The sequence below is a fragment of the Ovis canadensis genome, chromosome 14 (assembly GCF_042477335.2).
Source record: "Ovis canadensis isolate MfBH-ARS-UI-01 breed Bighorn chromosome 14, ARS-UI_OviCan_v2, whole genome shotgun sequence".
In the NCBI taxonomy this organism is placed as follows: domain Eukaryota; kingdom Metazoa; phylum Chordata; class Mammalia; order Artiodactyla; family Bovidae; genus Ovis; species Ovis canadensis.
Window position 1 is genome coordinate 75824935 of NC_091258.1, and position 26928 is coordinate 75851862.

Consider the following 26928-nt stretch of genomic DNA (forward strand, 5'->3'; position numbering starts at 1 on the left):
CAGACAAAGCTGACCTTAAGGAAAAGAGAGTGATAACAGAAAAAGTGGATACTTTCGTAATGACAAAGGGATATGCTCATTCGTGCCTTTCCTCTGGCATTATTGAGATATAGTGTCAATAGTGAAAATAATCATTTTTCTTGACTTTTCTGTCTCAGGCTCTTAAAGCTGCACAGTAGAATTAATTAGGAAAAATTCTTAACTGGGAAAAAATCTGCACTGACAGGTGGGTCAAGGGTTTGTTGATAAATGTTGGGTGGAACTGAAAAATAGGAAGTGAAACTGAAAAGACAAGTTTGGCTGTTGCAGGACAGAATGCTTGAAATGGAGATTATGAACAATGAAGACAGAGGTTATAATGAAGCAGAGGATTGGTTGTGGGGTTGAGCAACTGAAATAGAGTGAAGGCGGGATGAAAGTCAGGAAACTGAGTAGCGGGCTTCCCTGGTAGCTCAGTGGTAAAGAATCTGCCTGCCAATGCAGGAGACACAGGTTCAATCCCTGGTCCAGCAAGATCCCACACACCATGGAGCAACTAAGCCCCTGGGCCACAACTACTGAGCCTGTGCTCTACTGCCCATGAGTTTCAACTATTGAAGCCTGCATGCCCTAGAACCTGAGCTCTGAAACAAGAAAAACCACCACAATGAGAAGCCTGTGCATGGCAACTACACAAAAGCCCATTTGTCAAAAAGACCCAGAAGAGTCATAAATAAACAAATAAATGAAATTTTTTTTTAAAAAAAGAAATGGAGTAGAAAACTCATGAGATGATATAAAACTAGGTGGAAGATGGGACCTCGCCAGTGGTCCAGCAGTTAAGAATCTACCTGTCAATGCAGGAGACACAGATTCGATCCCTGGTCCGGGAAGAACCCACTTGTCATGGAGCAACTAAGCCTGTGCCACAGCTACTGAGCCTGTGCTCTAGGACCTGGGAGCCATAACTCCTGAAGCCTGCATGCCCTGGAGCCCATGTTCTGCAGCAGAAGAAACCACTGCAGTGAGGAGCCTGTGCACCACAACTGGAGAGGAGCCCCTGCTCATCACAACTACAGAAAAGCCCGCGCAGCAACACAGACCCAGACAGCCAACAATAAACAAAATAATAATTTTAAAAAAGAAACTGAGTAGCAAGTTATTAGATGAATTAAAACTAGATGGAACAGGGGGCTTGCCCACTGGTCCAGTGGTTAAGAATCCAGCCTCCAATGCAGAATACATGAGTTTGATTCCTGGTCAGGGAACTAAGATCCCATATGCTGGTGGGGGGTGGGGGGGGTGACTGAGCCTGCCCACTACAGCTAGAGAGAAGCCTGCCTGCCGCAGGGAGAGTCTTCACACCACAATGAAGGACCCCAGGTGCCACAGCTGAGACCTGGAGCAGCCAAATAAGAAAAATAGTAAGCATATTTTTTAAACTAGATGGAGGAGGTTGAACAGAAGTAGGAAAATCACCAAACTGAAAGCCCTGATGAAATTGAAGGCATAGGATCCAAGTAACGGAGACTGAAACTGTTGGGAAAACTTTGATGGAAGAGGTTGACCTCACCTGATTATCACCCTTCCCTTACTTCCGGGACAACCGGATATCCTGTGCTGTGATAGGCAAGACTCGATGAAAAGCTGTTTCACAATGTAGTCAAGCCTCCAGATCAACCACCAGCTCATAGTGGTCAGGAGGGATAGATTCACATTTCAAATGAAAGTGCCATTAACTGAAACCAGAATGTGGGTAATTCTCCAGGAAAGAGACTGGTGCATTTTCATAACTATTGAATGGTATGGGGTATTCCCTGGTGGTCTGGTCATTAGTGCTCCATGCTTCCACTGCAGGGGTTGCGGGTTCTGTCCCTTATGGGTGAACTAAGATCCCACAAGCTGCACAGCGCAACCAACAAAATAGAATAAGTGATATGACCCAAACTGGAGATTCATTCGTTAATCAAATACTATCACCCACACAAGCATACTTTGGAAATATCTCTGGTTGAGTCCAGACAACCCAATAAAAAGAACTGGCAATAAACGGAGTCATATACAAATTTTTTAGTTTCCCTGTGCATGTAAAAGGCATGTCATACTACACTCTACTCAGTGTGCAAGAGCATTCTGTAAAAAAATAATGTACATATCTTGATTTTAAAATGTTTTTTAACATGTGGTAAACATTAACTTCAGTGGCCACAAATCTTCAATTAGTAAAAAAAAAGAAAGAAAGAAAGAAAAGAACTATTATCTGGAAAGCACAAAAAAACAAGTATGGCTGTACTTGTGATTGTATCTGTACATAGTAAGATATGTATAATCAACATGCATAAACTATGTATCTATCTAAGATATTTGTATTAAATGTACATTTTAAAATGTTCTCTGTTTCTATGAAATTCACTACATTTACTGCAGATGGTGACTGCAGCCATGAAATTAAAAGACACTTACTCCTTTAAAGAAAAGTTATGACCAACCTAGATCGTATATTCAAAAGCAGAGACATTACTTTGCTGACTAAGGTCCGGCTAGTCAAGGCTATGGTTTTTCCTGTGGTCATGTATGGATGTGAGAGTTGGACTGTGAAGAAGGCTGAGCACCGAAGAATTGATGCTTTTGAGAGAAGACTCTTGAGAGTCCCTTGGACTGCAAGGAGATCCAACCAGTCCATTCTGAATGAGATCAACACTGGGATTTCTTTGGAAGGAATGATGCTAAAGCTGAACCTCCAGTACTTTGGCCACCTCATGCGAAGAGTTGACTCACTGAAAAAGACTCTGATGCTGGGAGGGATTGGGGGCAGGAGGAGAAGGGGACGACAGAGGATGAGATGGCTGGATGGCATCACTGGCTCAATGGACGTGAGTGTGAGTGAACTCTGGGAGTTGGTAATGGACAGGGAGGCCTGTCGTGCTGCAATTCATGGGTTCGCAAAGAGTCAGACACGACTGAGCGACCGAACTGAACTGAACTGAGGTGTCTTGTATTTGTATTTGCTAAATCTCTCACCTCTTGGTTTCTGTGTATACTCCCTGCATTCTAATTCTCTTCTTATGAAGACATCAGTCACACTGAGTTAGGACCCACTCTAGTGATCTCATTTAAGTTTAATTACCTCTTTAAGGCCCAATGACCAATACATTCACATTCTGTGGTTCCTGGGGATTAGGACTTCAACATATGAATTTGAGAGTAGGGATATGGATTCAGCCCATTACACTTTAGACACTATTTTCTTCCCAGCAGCCAAAATAGTGTCTGGAATTCAGAAAGTGTTCAACTATATTTGATGAGATATGTGACAAAAGAATCACACGTACATAAAATATTTTATGTGCTCCCAAACAGAGAAAAATTTACTTAGCAGTTGTTATAGAGGGGAATGCACAGTATTCATTTTGGAAAAAAAAAATTGTGAAACTAATTGAAAAGGAAAATGAGAGTTTAAAGCTAGGTCTAATCTATGAGCTATGGTTTTTCCAGTAGTCATGTACGAATGTGAGAGTTGGACTATAAAGAAGGCTGAGCACCGAAGAATAGATGCTTTCATGTTGTGGTGCTGGAGAAGACTCTTGAGAGTCACTTCGACTGCAATGAGATCAAACCAGTCCATCCTCAAGGAAACTGAATATTCATTGGAAGGACTTATACTGAAGCTGAAGCTCCAATATTTTGGCCACCTGATGAGAAGAACTGACTCACTAAAAAAAGACCCTGCTGCTGGAACAGATTGAAGGCAAAAGGAGAAGGGGGCGACAGAGGATGAGATAGTTAGGTAACATCACCGACCCAATGAACATGAATTTAAGCAAACTCAGGGAGATAATGGAGGATAGAGGAGCCTGGTGTCCTGCAGTCTATTGGGTTGCAAAGAGTCTGACACACTTAGCAAATGAATGCAACAACAACAAACTCCTGATTGGTGCCAAGCTGGGCTTAAGAGTTCCCCACAATTGAGTATCTCAGGTCACATGCAGACTGTGAAAAGCCAAGTAGTGTAAATAAAACTGGGAATGAGGAGAATTGAGAGTTCAGTCTCTGGTTTTATAGCCCCTACTTTTCAGGGTTCTTGATAATCAAATAAATTTGTGCCCACAGAAACAATCAATAAAGACAGAAAAAAGTTTAATTTGAACCAAACTGAGCTTTGGAAGGTATGATGCTAAAGCTGAAACTCCAGTACTTTGGCCACCTCATGCAAAGAGTTGACTCATTGGAAAAGACTCTGATGCTGGGAGGGATTGGGGGCAGGAGGAGAAGGGGACGACAGAGGATGAGATGGCTGGATGGCATCACTGACTCGATGGATGCGAGTCTGAGTGAACTCCAGGAGTTGGTGATGGACAGGGAGGCCTGGCATGCTGCGACTCATGGGGTCACAAAGAGTCGGACACGACTGAGCGACTGAACTGAACTGAACTGAACTGAGCACTAAGCTCCAGCACACTAAGCGCAGGCAGCTGCCGTGACCGGGGCACTAAGCGCGGCTGAGAGGAGCCACCCTGCGTCCGAGGTCAGAGGCGGCAGCCGGGAGGAGCCACCCAACGTCCAAGGAGCTGTGGCTGCGGGAGCTCAGGAGGGCCTAGAGGAGCTATCCCACGTTGAAGGTCAGGAAGGGCGGTGGTGTGGAGATACCCCTCATCCAAGGTAAGAAGCAGCGGCTGCACTTTGCTGGAGCAGCCGTGAAGAGATGTCCCACCCCCAAGGTAAGAGAAACCCAAGTAAGATGGTAGGTGTTGCAAGAGGGCATCAGAGGGCAGACACACTGAAACCATTGAAATATTGTTGTTGAATCACGACACCGGGATTCTTGGCCCCCAGAGGAGAATTCAATCCGGGGCCAGGGATGAGGCTTGATCGCTCAGAGCTTTTGTGTAATAAAGTTCTATTAAAGCATAAAGGAGATAGAGAAAGCTTCTGACATAGGCATCAGAAGGGGGCAGAAAGAGTACCCGCTTGTTAGTGTTAGCAATGAGTTTATATACTTTCCAATGAATCCAAAGAATGTCTGGAGGTTGTAAAGACCTCACCAGACCTACTCCCATAATTTACATTTTAAGATAACAGAATTAGCCAGAGACTGTCCTCAGGCAGAATATATTATTGTTATATAATCCTTGTAAAGAGCAGGTCCACTCCCATAATTTACAGAATTAGGCAGAAGGTTTAATCCAGAGACTGTCCTCAGGCAGAATACATCATTGTTATATAATCCTAAGGAATGTAGAGAAGGAAAAAAAGTTTGTCCTTTCTTCCTCCTTGAGAATTCCAGACCCCTCTGTCCTTGGGGACCCCTAGACGTCTTATCAACCTGCCTAGGAAACCCAACGTCCAAGGAGCTGTGGCTGCGGGGGCGCAGGAGGGCCTAGAGGAGCTATCCCACATTGAGGGTCAGGAAGGGCAGTGGTGTGGAGATACCCCTCATCCAAGGTAAGGAGCAGCAGCTGCGCTTTGCTAGAGCAGCCTTGAAGAGATGCCTCGCGCCCAAGGTAAGAGAAACCCAAGGAAGATGGTAGGTGTTGCAAGAGGGCATCAGAGGGCAGACACACTGAAACCATACTCACAGAAAACTAGTCAATCTAATCACACTAGGAGCACAGCCTTGCCTAGCTCAATGAAACTAAGCCATGCCATGGGGCAACCCAAGACAGGTGGGTCATGGTGGAGAAGTCTGACAGAATGTGGTCCACTGAAGAAGGGAATGGCAAACCACTTCAGTATTCTTGCCTTGAGAACCCCATGAACAGTGTGAAAAGGCAAAATGATAGGATACTGAAAGAGGAACTCCCCAGGTCAGAAGGTGCCCAGCATGCTACTGGAGATCAGTGGAGAAATAACTCCAGAAAGAATGAAGGGATGGAGCCAAAGCAAAAACAATACCCAGTTGTGGATGTGACTGGTGATAGAAGCAAGGTCTGATGCTGTAAAGAGCAATGTTGCATAGCAACCTGGAATGTCAGGTCCATGAATCAAGGCAAATTGGAAGTGGTCAAACAAGAGATGGCAAGAGTGAACGTTGACATTCTAAGAATCAGAGAACTAAAATGGACTGGAATGGGTGAATTTAAATCAGATGACCATTATATCTACTACTGCGGGCAGGAATCCCTGAGAGGGAATGGAGTAGCCATCATGGTCAACAAAGGAGTCCAAAATGCAGTACTTGGATGCAATCTCAAAAACGACAGAATGATCTCTGTTCATTTTCAAGGCAAACCAGTCAATATCACAATAATCCAAGTCTATGCCCCAACCAGTAACGCTGAAGAAGCTGATGTTGAACAGTTCTATGAAGACCTACAAGACCTTTTAGAACTAAAACCCAAAAAAGATGTCGTTTTCATTATAGGGGACTGGAATGCAAAACTAGGAAGTCAAGGAGCACCTGGAGTAACAAGCAAATTTGGCCTTGGAATGCGGAATGACGCAGGGCAAAGATCAATAGAGTTTTGCCAAGAAACTGCACGGGTCATAGCAAACACCCTCTTCCAACAACACAAGGGAAGACTCTACACATGGACATCACCAGATGGTCAACACTGAAATCAGATTGATTATATTCTTTGCAGCCGAAGATGGAGAAGCTCTATACAGTCAACCAAAACAAGACCAGGAGCTGACTGTGGCTCAGATCATGAACTCCTTATTGCCAAATTCAGACTTAAATTGAAGAAAGTAGGGGAAACCACTAGACCATTCAGGTATGACCTAAATCAAATCCCTTATGATTATACAGTGGAAGTGAGAAATAGATTTAAGGGCCTAGATCTGATAGATAGAGTGCCTGATGAACTATGGAGTGAGGTTCGTGACATTGTACAGGAGACATGGATCAAGACCATCCCCATGGAAAAGAAATGCAAAAAAGCAAAATGGCTGTCTGGGGAGGCCTTACAAATAGCTGTGTAAAGAAGAGAGGCAAAAAGCAAAGGAGAAAAGGAAAGATATAAGCATCTGAATGCAGAGTTCCAAAGAATAGCAAGAAGAGATAAGAAAGCCTTCTTCAGCGATCAGTGCAAAGAAATAGAGGAAAAGAACAGAATGGGAAAGACTAGAGATCTCTTCAAGAAAATTAGAGATACCAAGGGAACATTTCATGCAAAGATGGGCTTGATAAAGGACACAAATGGTATGGACCTAATAGAAGCAGAAGATATTAAGAAGACGTGGCAAGAATACACAGAAGAACTGTACAAAAAAGATCTTCATAACCTGGATAATCATGATGGTGTTATCACTCATCTAGAGCCAGACATTCTGGAATGTGAAGTCTAGTGGGCCTTAGAAAACATCACTACAAACAAAGCTAGTGGAGGTGACGGAATTCCAGATGAGCTATTTCAAATCCTGAAAGATGATGCTGTGAAAGTGCTACACTCAATGTGCCAGCAAATTTGGAAAACTCAGCAGTGTCCACAGGACTGGAAAAGGTCAGTTTTCATTCCAATCCCAAAGAAAGGCAATGTCAAAGAATGCTCAAACTACCACACAATTGCACTCGTCTCACACACTAGTAAAGTAATGCTCAAAATTCTCCAAGCCAGGCTTCAGCAATACGTGAACCGTGAACTCCCTGATGTCCAAGCTGGTTTTAGAAAAGGCAGAGGAACCAGAGATCAAATTGCCAACATTCGCTGGATCATGGAAAAAGCAAGAGAGTTCCAGAAAAACATCTATTTGTGCTTTATTGACTATGCCAAAGCCTTTGACTGTGTGGATGACAATCAACTGTGGAAAATTCTGAAAGAGATGGGAATACCAGACCACCTGACCTGCCTCTTGAGAACCCTGTATGCAGGCCAGGAAGCAACAGTTAGAACTGGACATGGAACAACAGACTGGTTCCAAATAGGAAAAGGAGTATGTCAAGGCTGTATATTGTCCCCCTGCTTATTTAACTTCTATGCAGAGCACATCATGAGAAATGCTGGACTGGAAAAAACACAAGCTGGAATCAAGATTGGTGGGGGAAATATCAATAACCTCAGATATGCAGATGATACCACCCTTATGGCAGAAAGTGAAGAGGAGCTAAAAAGCCTCTTGATGGAAGTGAAAGAGGAGAGTGAAAAAGTTGGCTTAAAGATCAACATTCAGAAAACAAAGATCATGGCATCTGGTCCCATCACTTCATGGGAAATAGATGAAGAAACATTGGAAACAGTGTCAGACTTTATTTTTGGGGCTCTAAAATCACTGCAGATGGTGATTGCAGCCATGAAATAAAAGGTGCTTACTCCTTGAAAGAAAAGTTATGACCAACCTTGATAGCATATTCAAAAGCAGAGACATTACTGTGCCGACTAAGGTCCTTCTAGTCAAGGCTATGGTTTTTCCAGTGGTCATGTAAGGATGTGAGAGTTGGACTGTGAAGAAAGCTGAGCACCGAAGAATTGATGCTTTTGAACTGTGGTGTTGGAGAAGACTCTTGAGAGTCCCTTGGACTACAAGGAGATCCAACCAGTCCATTCTGAAGGAGATCAGCCCTGGGACTTCTTTGGAAGGAATGATGCTAAAGCTGAAACTCTAGTACTTTGGCCACCTCATGCGAAGTGTTGACTCATTGGAAAAGACTCTGATGCTGGGAGGGATTGGGGGCAGGAGGAGAAGGGGACGACCGAGGATGAGATGGCTGGATGGCATCACTGACTCGATGGGCATGGGTCTGAGTGAACTCCAGGAGTTGGTGATGGACAGGGAGGCCTGGCGTGCTGCGGTTCATGGGGTTGCAAAGAGTCGGACATGACTGAGCGACTGAACTGAACTGAGCTGAGAACTATAGTTGGAAAGGCAGCCTCTCAGAGAGCTCTGAGAAAATGCTCTGCTGAAGCATCATTTCCAGCATCATCTTACACCTCATCCAAACAAAGAACACACATCGACACAACAGGGTGTACTCCTTCAGGGTCTCAAGAGAGACAGACTTAGTACATAAACAGTTAGACAGCAGCTCTCTGCTCTCTGGTGCCAGGGAAGGGAATTTTATCTTGGAGGGAATGTTAATATAGGTGCCATGAGAAGGGAGTTATCCATCCTTATCTTCAAAACAGACACTCTTTACCTCAATGATTAAAGCAGATAAGCTGTGAGGGTTTAGTTCACACAAAGTTTAGGCTGAACCATGTTAAACCAAAATGACTTCCCCATTCTTCAGTATGTGAACGTTTTCTCCATCAGGAGCAGATAAAAATCTTAGAACTGTATGATCCAGCTATTCTACTTCTGAGGCTATACCCAAAAGAATTGAAAGCATATTCTGGAAGAAATATTTGTACACTCATTTTCATAGCAGCATTATTCACAAATCTAGAACATGAAAGCAACCCAGGTGCCCACTGACCAATAAATGGATAAGCCAATGTAGTAGACACATAGAGTAGAGTATTCTTCAGCATTGAAAAGGAAGAAAATTCCAACACATGCTACAACATGGAGGAAACTTGTGGACATTTTACTACGTGAAATAAGCCTGACAGGAAAAGGCACGTATTCTATGATCCCACTTAGATAAAGGACCTAGTGTTGTCAGATTAATAGATAGAAACAGAAAGTAGAATGGTGATTGACATGAACTGGTGGAGGAGAAAGGGGAATTGTTGAATGGGTACAGAGTTGAAGTCTTGCAAGATGAAAACAGTCTTGGAGTTCAGTTGCACAAAATGTGAATGCACTTAACACAACTGAACTGAACACTTAAAAACAGTTAAAATGGTAATGTGTATGTTATAGGTATTTTACCATAATAATAATATTTTTAAGAACCTCTCAGAACTCCCCCCGATGGTAACCACAGAAGAGTCAAGAGCTGATAAAAACACACAGATGCTCCCCGCCCACCCAGCCCCGTCTCCACCCCAACAACCCAGGGGTGAGGACTGTCTTCGTGCTCAGGACTCCCTGCTGCGGTTCTTGGAGATGTTTCAGCTCCATCCCCGCACAGCTTAACCTCAGCCTCCCTGACTGACCCAGTGCACCAGGCTCTGCTCCAAGGATCCAGTAAGTCTGGGGTCACCCTCTTCTGTGGGAGACTGGGTGCTAAGTTCACATCCTCCCAAAGAGACCTCTGCAACCCCAGAGTGAGGAGGGTCAGCCCGGCTCCAGCCTGAGGGTGGAGAGACCCATTTTACAGATGAAAGCAGAAGGAAATGAGAACTCAACTTGTGTGTGTGTGTGTGTGTGTGTGTGTGTGTGTGTGTGTGAAGAGGTGGTGTGGGGGAGACTGCATTAGTGTCTGGAGTCTCTAGATGTGTTTGTTGAGTGGTGTTCAAACAATAAACATTACACTTACATAGAGTTTATGTTATGTGGACCCCTGGATTGAGTCTCCTCTATACTGTGGGATCTCTGTTTTCTGATTCTCCATCTGGGACTTGAACATTTGCAGATTCCTTGGGAAGACTATGGTGATTTATATTAAATCACTTGGTGTTTATTACACCCAGCAAGCCTGTGAAGCCAGCTCTATTATTTATTATTGGGCAGCAATTTTTTTAAAAATCGTGGTAAAATGCACATAACATAAAATTTGCTATTCCAACCTTCTTTAAGTGTACAGTTCCACACTATTCAGTCTATTGTCTGTCAAAACTGCTTGCCACTCAAAAGTTAATAGTTAATAGTCAAGAGAATAAGTTGGTAGAAAGGAGAGTTTGCTTTATTCTGGCAGCTGACAACAGGAGTAGGGGGACAGGGTGGGGAGAGAGTCCAAAGGCTGACTCCTCAACTGACCATCAATGGGCAAGGGCTTTAAAGAAAAGTAAGGGTATATGGCTGGAGAAGGCAACGGGACCCCACTCCAGTACTCTTGCCTGGAAAAATCCCATGGACGAAGGAGCCTGGTAGGCTGCAGTCCATGGGGTCGCTAAGAGTCGGACATGACTGAGCAACTTCACTTTCACTTTTCACTTTCATGCATTGGAGAAGGAAATGGCAACCCGCTCCACTGTTCTTGCCTGGAGAATCACAGGGACAGTGGAGCCTGATGGGCTGCTGTCTATGGGGTCACACAGAGTCGGACATGACTGAAGCGACTTAGCAGCAGCAGCAGTAGCAAGGGTATATGGCAGAAAGTGAAGAGGAACTAAAAACCTTCTGATGAAAGTGAAGGAGGAGAGTGAAAAAGTTGACTTAAAGCTCAAAATTCAGAAAAGTAAGATCATGGTATCCGGTCCCATCACTTCATGGGAAATAGATGGAGAAACAGTGGAAACAGTGTCAGACTTTATTTGGGTGGGTGGGGGGGCTCCAAAATCACTGCAGATGGTGATTGCAGCCATGAAATTAAAAGACACTTACTCCTTGGAGGGAAAGTTATGACCAGCCTAGACAGCATATTAAAAAGCAGAGACATTACTTCGCCAACAAAGGTCCGTCTAGTCAAGGGTATGGTTTTTCCAGTGGTCATGTATGGATGTGAGCGTTGGACTGTGAAGAAAGCTGAGCACAGAAGAATTGATGCTTTTGAACTGCAGTGTTGGAGAAGACTCTTGAGAGTCCCTTGGACTGCAAGAAGATCCAACCAGTCCATTCTAAAGGAGATCAGTCCTGGGTGTTTATTGGAAGGACCGATGTTGAAGCTGAAACTCCAATACTTTGGCCATCTGATGCGAAGAGTTGACTCACTGGAAAAGACCTTAATGCTGGGAAGGATTGAGGGCAGGAGGAGAAGGGGACAACAGAGAATGAGATGGCTGGATGGCATCACTGACTCGATGGACGTGAGTCTGAGTGAACTCCTGGAGTTGGTGATGGTCAGGGAGGCCTGGCGTGCTGCGATTCATGGGGTTGCAAAGAGTCAGACACGACTGAGCGACTGAACTGAACTGAACTGAACTGAACAGAAGGGTATATAGATGGAGGAAGAGAGTTACATACAGAAACAACACAGTCAACTCTGACCAACATCCTGAAATTGGTTATGGGGTGGCCCGACCAGCATCATCCTGATTGTTTTGAGTACAGTTAATCTTTAGTTCCAGAGTTGATTAGTTCCTATTTTTTGAGAACAGATCTCAGAATTTTGGCAGGTTATGTCGTGGCTACAGTCTGGTCATCCTGTAGTTAACATCTCCACCCTGGGGTTTCAGTACCTATAAGACAGCTCACCGAATATGGCTCAGAATATTATCTATTGACCTTGAGAAGAAAGTAAAAGTCCTTGACTTTGCTTAGTGACTAAACTATTATTATTTTGTCCTCTTTGTTTACTTTCCTTGGTTTCTGTATTTTCTCACTTCTCTGTTATTCTGTGGCTAAAATTGTTCTACAGACAAAAGACAGATAGAGGAATAGGAGGTGGCGGGGAGAAGGACTCTAGGATTCTCATCCATTTTTTATTTACATTGTTATGCAACCAATCTCCATAGCTTTTTTCATCCTGTAAAACTGAAACTGTGCCCCCATTTAACACCCCATTTCCCCCTTCATCCCAGCCTCTGGAGAACCATGATTCAGAACTTTTTATCTCTATAATTTGACAACTCCATGTAATTCAAGGAAGTGAAATCACATAATATTTGTCTTCTTGTTACTGGCTTGTGTTACTTAGCATAGTGTCCTCAAGGTTCTCCATGTTGCAGGTTGTGTCAGAATATCTTGCTTTTTTAAGGCTGAATACTATTCCACTGGTAGTACAGACTACATTGTATATATCTATTTCTTCATTAATGGACATTGGGGCTACGTCCATCTTTCAGCTTTTGTAAATAATGTTGCTGTGAATGTGGGTGTACAAATTTCTCTTTGAGACATTATTTTCAGTTCCTTTGGGTGTATACCCATAAGTGAAATTAGCTGGATCATATGGCAATTCCACTTTTAATTTTCTGAGGAACCATCATACTTTATCTACAGCAACTGCAGCATTTTACATTCCTACTCACAGTGCACAAGGTTTCAGTAGAGAGCATTTGAACAGAAAGAAACATAGGTCTGGAGAAATATATGATTTGTTCAAAGGCATAAGTGTGATCATGGAGCCAAATTCCGATCAGTTGCCTAGCTTTTTGAATGCTTGCTCTTAACAAAAATGATAAACTTGGACTTTGGAGTGTCAGGGGTGGAAGTCTTGCAGAGCCATATAGTGAGGAGACATTTCATGCCCCAAAGGAGCAGGAAACAGAGTCCTTTCATTTATGATTCAGAATGCAGGTTAGTCCCCCACTCCTTGAAGGCACTTGGGAGACCACTCAAGTTTGATGCTTTAACTGAGCTGGGCTAGAGTCTGTGCCTCCTATAGATTCCATCTCCTTCTGCCTCGGAGCAGAGATCCTATTCCTTTTCCCTCTGCAAGTAATGGAACAGAAATTTACCAGGTTTCAGAATCCTTGGTGAAGAAATGTATGGAGTCTGAGCACTCTGATCAGCAAGTTCCTGAAAGGGTCACCTCACTCAGATCAAGGAAGGGAGTAAACAATGACAATATTATTCACTGTTTTATACAGGAAAAGAAGACAAAGATTGTACATAGTTTGTGCAAAATAAGACAAGCTAGTATGTAGTATAGCTGGATTTGAACCAACATAGCTGGTTGATTTCAATCTGAAGATGAGCCTCTTCATCCACTCGACTCATGCCAATTAAGCAGTTGCTGTGTCAGGTCCTGTGTTGGAAACTTTTGCTTCTGTGGGACAGGAAGCTTTTCTTTCCAGGTTCTTTGCCCAGTCTAATAAGTAAGTCAGCAAAAGTCAGATGAACAAGTTTAATTTGCTATGTATTGGAGTCCAGTAAAAACTCTAAGCCACAATAACAGTCAGGCAGTTGAGGCTTATACACTTCCCTGAGCTAAAGAGTAGGGAGAAAGGATCTGGGGCTTCAAGGGGAAGAGAGCCTACAGGAAAGATAGGAAGAGCAAATGTTTGGTGAACAAAAGTTTGCTGTGCAATGCAGACAAGTCTTTCTGAGATAAAAATTTATCTCTGGTAATAACTCTCCTCCTAAACTACATTATTTTGAGCAGTTAAGGGTTGGGAGTGGGGGCAAGAAGCTTCTGAGTTTGCTGGGTCTTCATTGCCTTCAGCTCAAAACTAACCATCTTCCAAAGGTGCAAAATTGCAGGGGAGACATAATCCATTCTACCTCACTTCTCTTTAGACAACCTTTCCAGTAACTTATAAAAAACAAATTAATTAATTAGTGGCTGCACTGGGTCTTTATTTTCATGAGCAGGCTTTCTCTACTTGTGGCGAGCAGGGGCTACTCTTTAGTTCTGGTGCGGGGGCTTCTCATTGCCGTGGCTCCTCTTGTTGTGGAGCACAGGCTCTGAGCACAGGCTCAGTAGTAGTGGTGCACTGGTTTAGTTGCCCCTCGGCATGTGGAATCTTCCTGGGCCAAGGATTGAACCCGTGTCCTCTGCGCTGGCAAGTAGATTCTTAAACACTGTGCCACCAAGAAAGTCCCCTCTAGTAACTCTGAAACTTGTTAAAAGGCTTCTTTTTGTTTGAAGAAACCAACGCTCAGAGATGGAGAACTTGCCCCAAGTATCCTTTCACCATCTGCCTCCCCCCCGCCCCCCCATCACTCCATTGCTCCACGGAATTGGATTCCCGGGGCCAAGAGTGAATGGACATTCATGGCTTGGCATCTTCCTTTCTCAGCAGATCACAGCTCCTCAATTCCACCCAGGATGCGGTGTCAGGACCCCCGCCAGTGTGGTCAGAAGCTGGTCCGCAGACAGCCACTGAAGCCCAGGGAGGGGTCTGGGATTCCCATGACCCATCATCTGAACATCCTCCACCTGGTGGTCTTGGGTGTGGGCAGCACCCTGGGTGTTGGCGTGTACCTTGTGGTTGGTGTAGTGGCCCTGTTTGTTGCTGGACCAGCGATCATCATCTCCTTCTTGGTGGCTGCCCTGTCTTCTGTGTTGTCTGGACTCTGCTATGCCGAGATTGGGACACGGATATTGTGGACCGGTTCTGTGTATCGCTACAGCTACATCAGCGTGGGAGAACTGTGGGCCTTCATCACTGGCTGGAACCTCATACTATCCTATATTGTTGGTGAGATGATGGCTGGACAGGATGCGGGGGTTGAGACCAGAAATTCAGAGTCGGGATTTGGTCTTCAGTCATTCATGAGCACTCTGTCATCCACTTAGAGAGGTGAGGAGAGTAACAGTGTCAGGAAAACTCCACAGCTTCATTCTACTCAGCTCTCTCTCTCTCCCTTTCCTCCTCCAGAGGAAAGGAAACTGTAGGGAGTGGGTGAGAAGGAGACATGTTCCATAGGCTCATCCCCTCACCATATTGAAGTCTCTGCTCAGCTGTTGACTTCATGGAGTTTCCGTTAACACTGGATTTAAATTTTTAGTCCTTTATCTCCCAGACCTCTTGTTCCCTCTTCCTTGTTTTCTTGCATAACATTGATGTCTCACCATAATATAAAATTGTTGACCTATTTTGGAATCACCTGGGTTTACTCTCCCCACCTCATGAAAAGAAACTCTTTGAGATTTGGTGTTTTGTATTTTTCCTCCCCAAAATACATACCATGGTACACGAAGGGATTCAATTCATGTGACCAATGACTGTTCCTTCTTCTGCTACTGCAGCCTGTGCAAGTGTGGCCAAGGCCTGGAGCTCCACCTTTGACAGCCTGATTGGGAACCACATCTCTCAGGCATTACAGAAAATTTTTTTTCAGTACATGCCTGACTACCTAGCGACGTACCCAGACTTTGTTGCCCTGGCTGTGGTGCTGCTGTTCACAGGTGAGACAGGGGTCAGAGTTAAGATGAGAAGAGTGGGGTGTGGAGGGGGAACTGGGGTGGGAAAGGCTTGGGGTGGCAGAATAGTGGGGGATTAGGACTGAAAAGAAGGGTCTTGGGTATGGCTTCCCTGGTGACTCAGTGGTAAAGAAACTGTCTGCCTATACAGGAGTCACATGTTCAATCCCTATGTGGGGAAGATCCTCTGGAGGAGGAAATGGCAACCCACTCCAGTATTCTTGCCTGGAAAACCCCATGGACAGAGAAGCCTGGTGGTCTATGGTCCATGGGATCACAAAGAGTTGGACACAACTCAGCAACTGAGAACACACGCACAACCCATCCTCCAAGAAAGGTCTGGGTATGAGAGAAAGGAAGGCAAGAGATAAAGTATTGTTTTCCATCCTTGGCAGTACTGACCTCCTAGGCTGGAATATCCTTTGGTGTTGGGGGCTGTGTTGTCCATTATTATTGTTGTTCAGTCCCTAAGTCATGTTCGAGTCTTGGCGACCCCATGGACTGCAACAAGCCAGGCTCCTCTGTCCTCCACTATCTCCTGGAGTTTTGCTCAAACTCATGTCCATTGAGTCGGTGAAGCTATCTAACCATCTCATCCTCCGCCACCCTCTACTCCCTTTGCCTTCAATCTTTCCCAGCATCAGGGTCTTTTCCACAGAGTTGGCTCTTTGAACTGTAGGATTTCCTTAATTTTTATCATTGTCAGATAAGTAGCATTCCAGGCTTTCCTCACTAGACACCAGTTATGCCTGTCTTCCAAACTGTGACAATCCAATATTTGTCTCTAGACATTGGTAAATGTCCCTTGGGGCACAAAATCAACCTCAGCGTGGAGTCATTTACTTGGACAAGTTCTTTCTGCTCTTTTAAGACTAAAGATGTAATTTTAGTTGGGAGATAGCTCACATAGCATAAAACTAACAATTGTACTATTTTTCCTCAATTTTATTGAGATGTAATTGACATACAACACTGTATAAGACTAAGGTGTTCAGTGTGTATATTGTGAGATGATGGCCACAATAAGAAATTAACCACCTTAAAATATACAATTCCGTGACGCTTAGTACGTTCACAACATTGCACAACCATCACCTCCATGTAGTTCCAAACATGTCCATCACAACAAAGGAAACACTGCACCCACTGAGCAGTCACTGTCCATCCATCTGCCCCACTCACACAACCCCCAGCCCCTGTTAACCACCAGTCTGTGTTCTGTCTCTATAGATTTAGTTATTTTGGATGTCTCATATTCCATCTTTCCTACAGGGGCACTTGTTCTGGGAGCTCGCCAGTCAGCCCTGATTACCAAAGTGTTCACAGGCATCAACGTCTTGGTTCTCCTCTTCTTCATGCTCTCTGGCTTCATTAAGGGAGACCTGCACAACTGGGAGCTCACAGAACAGGACTACAAATCCATCACACCTGGATCGGGTGGCATTTCTCGGTTAGGGTGATATCCTTGACCTTAGTAACGCATGGGCTGAGGGTGCAGAGCTGGGACTAAAAGGCCTGGGCTGATGGATCCAAATGTTGGGAGTCTGGAGCCCAGGACTTGTGGTATTAACTGAGGATTCCCGTAGAGACGGCTGAACACAATTCACCCATGTTCTTCCTCCTTCCTTCTCTCACCATAGCTTGGGTCCTCTGGGTTTTGGAGGATTTGTGCCATTTGGCCTTGATGGAATTCTCCGCGGAGCAGCTACATGTTTCTATGCACTCGTTGGTTTTGATGTCATTGTCACTAAAGGTAACATGATCATTGTGTGTCCCATCAGGGGTTTGGGAACAGATTGGGCTGCCCCTTGGGCACAGGGGTGGGTAGAAGTTTAGGCTTATTTTCATGGTACAAGAAGGAGAGGGATTTTGTGCTTTCACCCCGGTGTGCTTTTCTGACATAGTACTTCCATCACTGTTGCAGGGCAAGCAGCCCTGAACCCTCGTCGTTCCATCCCCTGGAGCATCTTGATCACCATCTTCATCTGCTTTCTGGCGTACTCTGGAGTCTCAGCCGCGCTCACCCTCATGGTGCCCTACTACCTGATTCACCCTGAGAGCCCCTTGCCGCAGGCTTTTCTCTACATCGGCTGGGACGTTGCCAGATATGTCGTGGCTGTTACCACCCTCTGTGCTCTCACATCCAGGTCAGTATCATGGTCTTCTCCCCATCTACGGTCAGATCTCAGGTTGCCAACAATTTGGGATAGAGAGACAAGAGATAAAGACACCTTACACCTGTAGACCAGGGAGCAGAGGCCCCAGTCTGTCTTCGTGTTCCTCTTTTTGCTTCCAGGCTCCAGAGCATCTTCTTCCCCATACCCGAGGTGATCAGGGATATGGCACGTGATGGGCTCCTTTTCCAGAGACTTGCCAGTGTCTTTGCTCACACAGGAACCCCCATCATGGCCATCATGTCTTCTGGAAATATCGCAGGTGGATAACAAACCCACTCCTTCTTTGATCAATTCCTTTAGCTTGAGTACTTCCTCCAGTTTCTCACCCCCTCCACCATCTCCCCCCTCCACCAACTTGTTTTGCCTTCATTCTAGGGCTCTTGGCATTGCTCTTCAAGTTCAATGACCTTCTGAATCTCATGTCAATTGAGAATCTGCTTGTTTACTCCCTGGTGTCTTTCTCTGTGCTTGTCCTCAGGTGAGACTCCACTACACCTTGACTGGGGTCTTGGACTTGTGGGGATTGATGGGGCGGTAACCATATTGTGCGTTCATACTGCTTTCTATATGTCCTTCTCTGCTTAAGGTAGTACAGATGTGGAATAGTCTGTGTGATGTTGGATGAGTATGGGCCACTCTTAGCATAATACCCCCAATTCAGGTACCAACCAGAAGAGAATTTAAGCAAGAAGGAAGAAATTGATATTTCAGAATGTGAAGCAAGTCCTTTAGAACCTGTACCTGAAACAGGAACCTCAAACATCCTAAAGACTCTGTGGTATTCTATCAACACCATCCCTACCCAGGAGTCTCACCAGATTATCTATGGATGCACCTTACTGATCGGTGAGCTGTGGAATTTCTCTTTGGTCATACTCCTGAAACTGGCAAGATGCAGGGGAATACTGTCTTTCACTGTTGAGACCTCTTGGAGATATGATGGCCCTTCCTGATGTGAGCAGCCTGGGAAGGGGTATGACCCAAGGTCCTGACATCTTTGTCTTCTGGAGTCCAGCCTGTTCTCCTCCACCTTGACCCTTGCAGTTCTCCTGCTGATAATCCTGAGTCTGATCCTGGCCCAGTGGCCCAGCCAGGTGTTCTCTGGAGACCCTGTGCTCACAACAGTGGCTGTGCTGCTGCTGCTGCTCATCACTGGGGTCACGGTCATCATCTGGAGGCAGCCCCAGGACCCCACTGCTCTTTACTTCAAGGTAGGTGACCTTACATGACAGAAGCATCCATATTGAATAAATGAAGTCTGCATGCTTTGAGATTTAAACATCCTCTGCTGGCCCAGAGAAGAAGAGAACTTGTTAAAACAAACAGACCCTTCCCTGATCCACACTCAGTGCTTTACATACAATCTCAGAAGGCACTGAACATACAGCCTGAAAAGGACTAGAGTCATCTCACCCATGTGGAGTAGGGTCTCCCTTTCAAATGTCTGGGGTGTGTTGGGTATGTTCAGCATGAGCTGACTTTGCCTACAGGTCCCTGCGCTGCCTGTCCTCCCACTGGTGAGCATCTTTGTGAACATTTACTTGATGATGCTGATGACCCATAGGACTTGGACCCAGTTTGGTGTCTGGAATGCAGTTGGTAAGTGACTTTCTGGGATAAAGAGACCTTTTTTTTTTTTTAACTTTATTTTACTTTGCAATACTGTATTGGTTTTGCCATACACTGACATGAATCCACCATGGGTGTACATGTGTTCCCAAACATGAACCCCCCCCCCAACCTCCCTCCCCATAACATCTCTCTGGGTTATCACCGTGCACCAGCCCCAAGCATGCTGTATCCTGCGTCAGACATAGACTGGCGATTCGATTCTTACATGATAGTATTCATGTTACAATGCCATTCTCCCAAATCATCCCACCCTCTCCTTCTCCCTCTGAGTCCAAAAGGCCGTTATACACATCTGTGTCTTTTTTGCTGCCTTGCATACAGGGTCATCATTGCCATCTTTCTAAATTCCATATATATGTGTTAGTATACTGTATTGGTGTTTTTCTTTCTGGCTTACTTCACTCTGTATAATCGGCTCCAGTTTCATCCATCTCGTCAGAACTGATTCAAATGTATTCTTTTTAACGGCTGAGTAATATTCCATTGTGTATATGTACCACAGCTTTCTTATCCATTCATCTGCTGATGGACATCTAGGTTGTTTCCATGTCCTGGCTATTATAAACAGTGCTGCAATGAACATTGGGGTACATGTGTCTCTTTCAATTCTGGTTTCCTCGGTGTGTATGCCCAGCAGTGGGATTGCTGGGTCATAAGGGAGTTCTATTTGCAATTTTTTAAGGAATCTCCACACTGTTCTCCAAAGTAGCTGTACTAGTTTGCATCCCCACCAACAGTGTAGGAGGGTTCCCTTTTCTCCACACCCTCTCCAGCATTTATTGCTTGCAGACTTTTGGATCACAGCCATTCCGACTGGTGTGAAGTGGTACCTCATTGTGGTTTTGATTTGCATTTCTCTAATAATGAGTGATGTTGAGCATCTTTTCATGTGTTTGTTAGCCATCCGTATGTCTTCTTTGGAGAAATGTCTGTTTAGTTCTTTGGCCCATTTTTTTGATTGGGTCATTTATTTTTCTGGAATTGAGCTGCATAAGTTGCTTGTATATTTTTGAGATTCGTTGTTTGTCAGTTGCTTCATTTGCTATAATTTTCTCCCATTCAGAAGGCTGTCTTTTCACCTTGCTTATATTTTCCTTTGTTGTGCAGAAGCTTTTAATTTTAATTATATCCCATTTGTTTATTTTTGCTTTTATTTCCAGTATTCTGGGAGGTGGATCATAGAGGATCCTGCTGTGATTTATGTCAGAGAGTGTTTTGCCTATGTTCTCCTCTAGGAGTTTTATAGTTTCTAGTCTTACATTTAGATCTTTAATCCATTTTGAGTTTATTTTTGTGTGCGGTGTTAGAAAGTGATCTAGTTTCATTCTTTTACAGGTTTTTGACCAGTTTTCCCAGCACCACTTGTTAAAGAGATTGTCTTTACTCCATTGTATATTCTTGCCTCCTAAGAGACCTCTTGAGTGGCTGAACCCACCCATGTTCCTACCATTTCTTCCCTATATTGTGTCAGACACCATAACAGGAGCTCCTCTTGCATTTGTAAGTGAGGAGAAGGTCTAATTTTCCTTCTCATTGTCTCATTTCTCTACTAGGATTTGTCATATACTTTGGATATGGGATCCGACACAGCCTGGCAGGGAAAAATCATCAACAGCCACCAGCCTCCACCTTCCAGACTCTTGACAAAAACATCCCTGATGCTGAGTCATCTTAACCACAGAAAGTAGATGCTGTGTGGAATCCCGCCATGCACTGGAGGATCTTCTGTTTCAAGGGGCACTGTGAGCCTCTATGGACTATGAAGGCAGATGCACTTAAAGCCCTGTATTTTAATGTTCGTGGACACAGTGACTGTAATATTGCATAAATGTTAAATAAATTTTTTAAAATTTTGTCAAGTGCAGCAAGATGAATTTTCACCAAAAAAAAAAAAAACTACAGTTTAAGCAGCAACCAGAAGAAATAAAATACTCACCTGCACATAACAAGCTCCTCCTCCTGCCTCTTTCCAGTAAAAACACCAGGGACTCCCACATGGGAAGGAAATTCAGGTAAGGGTATATGTGTCCAATATTGCACTTGAAATATTAGGACACAAATATATTGGAAGTAAAATGAAAAGAGCAGATACATTGTGCAAACAGTAACACGAGAAAGCTAGCACAGCTGCATCAACATCAGACAAAGCTGACCTTAAGGAAAAGAGAGTGATAACAGAAAAAGTGGATCCTCTCATAATAACAAGGAATATGCTCATTCATGCCTTTCCTCTAGCATTATTGAGTATAGTGTCAATAGTGAAAATAATCATTTTTCTTGACTTTTCTGTCTCAGACTCTTAAAGCTGCACAGTAGAGTTAATTGGGAAAAATTCTTACCTAGGAAAAAATCTGGACTGACAGAGGTGGGTCAAGGGGGTGTGAAGTAAGGGTTTGTTGATAAATTTTGGGTGGAACTGAAAAATAGGAAGTGAAACTGAAAAGACAAGTTTAAGCTGTTGCAGGACAGAATGCTTGAAATGGAGATTATGAACGATGAAGACAGTGGTTATAATGAAGTAGAGGATTGGTTGTGGGGTTGAGCAACTGAAATAGAGTGAAGGCGGGATGAAAGTCAGGAAACTGAGTAGCGGGCTTCCCTGGTAGCTCAGTGGTAAAGAATCTGCCTGCCAATGCAAGCAGATCAAGGCACAGGTTCGATCCCTGGTCCAGCAAGATCCCACTTGCCACGGAGCACCTAAGCCTGTGCCACAGCTGCTGAGCCTGCACTCTAGGACCTGGGAGCCATAACTCCTGAAGCCTGAATGCCCTGGAGCCCATGTTCTGCAGCAGAAGAAACCACTGCAATGAGGAGCCTGTGCACCACAACTGGAGAGGAGCCCCTGCTCATCACAACTACAGAAAAGCCCGCGCAGCAACACAGACCCAGACAGCCAACAATAAACAAAATAATAATTTAAAAAAAGAAACTGAGTAGCAAGTTATTAGGTGAATTAAAACTAGATGGAACAGGGGGCTTCCCCACTGGTCCAGTGGTTAAGAATCCAGCCTCCAATGCAGAATACATGACTTTGATTCCTGGTCAGGGAACTAAGATCCCATATGCTGGTGGGGGGTGGGGGGGGTGACTGAGCCTGCCCACTACAGCTAGAGAGAAGCCTGCCTGCCGCAGGGAGAGTCTTCACACCACAATGAAGGACCCCAGGTGCCACAGCTGAGACCTGGAGCAGCCAAATAAGAAAAATAGTAAGCATATTTTTTAAACTAGATGGAGGAGGTTGAACAGAAGTAGGAAAATCACCAAACTGAGAGCCCTGATGAAATTGAAGGCGTAGGATCCAAGTAACGGAGACTGAAACTGTTGGGAAAACTTTGATGGAAGAGGTTGACCTCACCTGATTATCACCCTTCCCTTACTTCCGGGACAACCGGATATCCTGTGCTGTGATAGGCAAGACTCGATGAAAAGCTGTTTCACAATGTAGTCAAGCCTCCAGATCAACCACCAGCTCATAGTGGTCAGGAGGGATAGATTCACATTTCAAATGAAAGTGCCATTAACTGAAACCAGAATGTGGGTAATTCTCCAGGAAAGAGACTGGTGCATTTTCATAACTATTGAATGGTATGGGGTATTCCCTGGTGGTCTGGTCATTAGTGCTCCATGCTTCCACTGCAGGGATTTCGGGTTCTGTTCCTTATGGGTGAACTAAGATCCCACAAGCTGCACAGTGCAACCAACAAAATAAAATAAGTGATATGACCCAAACTGGAGATTCATTCGTTAATCAAATACTATCACCCACACAAGCATACTTTGGAAATATCTCTGGTTGAGTCCAGACAACCCAATAAAAAGAACTGGCAATAAACGGAGTCATATACAAATTTTTTAGTTTCCCTGTGCATATAAAAGGCATGTCATACTACACTCTACTCAGTGTGCAAGAGCATTCTGTAAAAAAATAATGTACATACCTTGATTTTTAAATATTTTTTAAAATGTGGTAAACACTAACTTCAGTAGCCACAAATCTTCAATTTGCAAAAAAAAAAAAAAAAGAAAGAAAGAAAGAAAGGAAAAAAACAGAACCATTATCTGGAAAGCACACAAAAAAACAAGTTATGGCTGTACTGTGATTGTATCTGTACATAGTAAGATATGGAAGTATATATGTAAAATCAACATGCATAAAATATGTATCTATCTAGGATATATGTATTAAATATATATTTTTGTTGTTTTCTGTTTCTATGAAATTCACTACATGTAGGTATCTTGTATTTATATTTGCTAAATCTCTCACCTCTTCGTTTCTGTGTATACTCCCTGCATTCTAATCCTCTTCTTATGAAGACATCAGTCATACTGAGTTAGGGTCCATTCTAGTGACCTCGTTTAAGTTTAATTACGTCTTTCAGGCCCAATGACGAATACAGTCACATTCTGTGGTTCCTGGGGATTAGGACTTCAACATATGAGTTTGAGAGCAGGAATATGGATTCAGCCCATCACACTTTTGACACTGTTTTCTTCCCAGCAGCCAAAATAGTATCTGGAATACAGAAAGTGTTCAACTATATTTGATGAGATATGTGACAAAAGGCACATGTACATATAATACTTTATGTGCTCCCAAACAGAGAAAATTTTATTTAGAAGTTGTTATCAAGGGGAATGCATGGTATTTGTTTGGGAAAAAAATATTTGTGAAACTAATTGAAAAGAAAATGAGAGTTTAAAGCTAGGTCTAATCTATGAGCTATGGTCTTTCCAGTAAATCATGTACGAATGTGAGAGTTGGACCATAAAGAAGGTTGAGCACCAAAGAATTAATGCTTTCAAATTGTGGTGCCGGAGAAGACTCCTGAGAGTCCTTTGAACTGCAAAGAGATCAAACCAGTTCATCCTAAAGGAAATCAGTCCTGAATATTCACTGGAAGGACTGATGCTGAAGCTGAAACGCCAATACTCTGGCCACTTGATGCGAAGAACTGAATCCTTAGAAAAGACCCTGATGCTGAGAAAGACTGAAGACAAGAGGAGAAGGGGATGACAGAGGATGAGATGGTTAGATGGCATCACTGACTCGATGGACATGAGTTTTAGCAAGCTCCAGGAGATGGTGATGGGCAGGGAAGTCTGGCATGCTGCAGTCCAAGGGGTCACAGAGTCGGCCACAACTGAGCATGCATGCAACACAACACGATGAAAGAATCCCATGTACATAAAAAGCTCTTACAGAGCAGCTGATCAAAAAACATGTTGATCTGTAAGATCAACATTAAAAAGCTCTTCAATTCAGTTCAGTTCAGTTCAGTCGCTAAGTTGTGTCTGACTCTGCGACCCCATGAATTGCAGCATGCCCGGCCTCCCTGTTCATAACCAACTTCCAGAGTTCACTCAAACTCACGTCCATCAAGTCGGTGATGCCATCCAGCCATCTCATCCTCTGTCGTCCCCTTCTCCTCCTGCCCCCAATCCCTGCCAGCATCAGAGTCTTTTCCAATGAGTCAACTCTTCACATGAGTGGCCAAAGTACTTGAGTTTCAGCTTTAGCATGATTCCTTCCAAAGAACATCCAGGACTGATCTCCTTTAGAATGGACTGGTTGGATCTCCTTGCAGTCCAAGGGACTCTCAAGAGTCTTCTCCAACACCACAGTCCAAAAGCATCAATTCTTCGGTGCTCAGCCTTCTTCACAGTCCAACTCTCACATCCATACATGACTCCTGGAAAAACCATAGCCTTGACTAGACGGACCTTTGTTGGCAAAGTAATGTCTCTGCTTTCAAATATGCTATCTAGGTTGGTCATAACTTTCCTTCCAAAGAGTAAGCATCTCTTAATTTCATGGCTGCAGTCACCATCTGCAGTGATTTTGGAGCCCCAAATAATAAAGTCTGACACTGTTTCCACTGTTTCCCTATCTATTTCCCATGAAGTGATGAGACCAGATGCCATGATCTTAGTTTTCTGAATGTTGACCTTTAAGCCAACTTTTTCACTCTCCTCTTTCACTTTCATTAGGAGGCTTTTTAGTTCCTCTTCACTTTCTGCCATAAGGGTGGTGTCATCTGCATATCTGAGGTTATTGATATTTCTCCCAGCAATCTTGATTCCAGCTTGTGTTTCTTCCAGTCCAGCATTTATCATGATGTACTCTACATATAAGTTAAATAAGCAGGGTGACAATATACAGCCTTGACGTACTCCTTTTCCTATTTAGAACCAGTCTATTATTCCATGTCCAGTTCTAACTGTTGCTTCTTGACCTGCATATAGGTTTCTCAAGAGGTAGGTCAGGTGGTCTGGTATTCCCATCTCTTTCAGAATTTTCCACAGTTGATTGTGATCAAAGGCTTTGGCATAATCAATAAAGCAGAAATAGATGTTTTCTGGAACTCTCTTGCTTTTTCCATGATCCAGCGGATGTTGGCAATTTGATTTCTGGTTCCTCTGCCTTTTCTAAAACAAGCTTGAACATCTGGAAGTTCACGGTTCATGTATTGCTGAAGCCTGGCTTGGAGAATTTTGAGCATTACTTTACTAGCATGTGAGATGAGTGCAATTGTGCAGTAGTTTGAGCATTCTTTGGCATTGCCTTTCTTTGGGATTGGAATGAAAACTGATCTTTTCCAGATCATCAACAACAAAATATCCCGCGTACATAAAAGGCTCTTACTGATCAACATTTTTTCTGGGCAAAAGAAATGATTAGACCTTTTTTCAAGGTGGAAATGCAGATGGCCAACAGGCACGTAAAAACAGGCACATAAAAACAGGCACATGCTCTGCTGAAGCGTGGTTTCCAGCACGGTCTTACACCTCATCCAAACAAAGCTCACACATCAACATGACAGGGTGTTCCTTCAAGGTTTCAAAAGAGACAGACTTAGTGCAGAGACAGCGAGACAGCAGTTCCCTGGCGTCTGGTAAGGGAACTTTATCGCACAGGGAGTGTTAACATGGAGGCCAAGAGAAGGGAGTTAGTCATCCTTATCTTCAAAACAGACGCTCTTTACCTCAGTGGTTAAAGCAGATGAGCTGTGAGGGTTGGACAGGCTGTCTTAATTCACACGCAGTTCAGGCTGAACCATGGATAAGCCAAAATGACTTCTCCATTCCTCAATATGTGAACATCTTCTCCATCACAAGCAGAAAAAAATCTTAAAACCATATGATCCAGCAATTCCACCTCTGAACCTATACCCAGAAGAGTTGAAAGCATACTGTGGAAGAGAGATTTTTACACTCATGTTCATAACAGCATTATTCACAATAGCTAAAACATGAGAGCAACCCAAGTGTCCATTGACCATTAAATGGATGAGCCAGTGTGGTAGGTACCCATAGTGGAGTGTTATTCAGCATTTAGCTCAGATGGTAAAGAATCCACCTGCCAATGCAGGAGACCTGGGTTTGATCCCTGGGTATGGAAGATCT

At 43.9% G+C, this 26928-nt stretch overlaps 1 protein-coding gene across 3 annotated transcripts; it reads left to right on the top strand.

The window, feature by feature from the left end:
• The first annotated feature begins 9882 nt into the window (after nt 1-9882).
• LOC138418270 (cationic amino acid transporter 3-like) lies at nt 9883-21375 on the top strand. 3 transcript variants are annotated; one of them, XM_069549424.1, is made up of 12 exons: nt 9883-9987; nt 14586-14987; nt 15539-15697; nt 16985-17162; nt 17353-17465; nt 17637-17859; nt 18009-18148; nt 18265-18367; nt 18551-18735; nt 18934-19100; nt 19380-19488; nt 21075-21375. In XM_069549424.1, exons 2-12 carry the CDS (start codon nt 14615-14617, stop codon nt 21194-21196), a joined length of 1872 nt encoding a protein of 623 aa, XP_069405525.1. In that variant the 5' UTR covers nt 9883-9987; nt 14586-14614; the 3' UTR covers nt 21197-21375. The 3 variants fall into 3 exon arrangements, with proteins under 3 accessions (XP_069405525.1, XP_069405523.1, XP_069405524.1); XM_069549422.1 differs by having other exon boundaries at nt 9888-9987; nt 14589-14987; XM_069549423.1 differs by lacking the exons at nt 18934-19100; nt 19380-19488; nt 21075-21375 and having other exon boundaries at nt 9903-9987; nt 18551-18925.
• The last annotated feature ends 5553 nt before the right edge of the window (nt 21376-26928 follow it).

Excerpts from the sequence above, each read along its gene's own strand:
- LOC138418270 (XM_069549424.1), top strand. The coding sequence starts at position 14,615 with ATGCGGTGTCAGGACCCCCGCCAGTGTGGTCAGAAGCTGGTCCGCAGA. Across the intron at positions 17,466-17,636 it reads TGATGTCATTGTCACTAAAG|GGCAAGCAGCCCTGAACCCT; the intron begins GTAACATGATCA and ends TCACTGTTGCAG. Across the intron at positions 17,860-18,008 it reads CTCTGTGCTCTCACATCCAG|GCTCCAGAGCATCTTCTTCC; the intron begins GTCAGTATCATG and ends TTTTGCTTCCAG.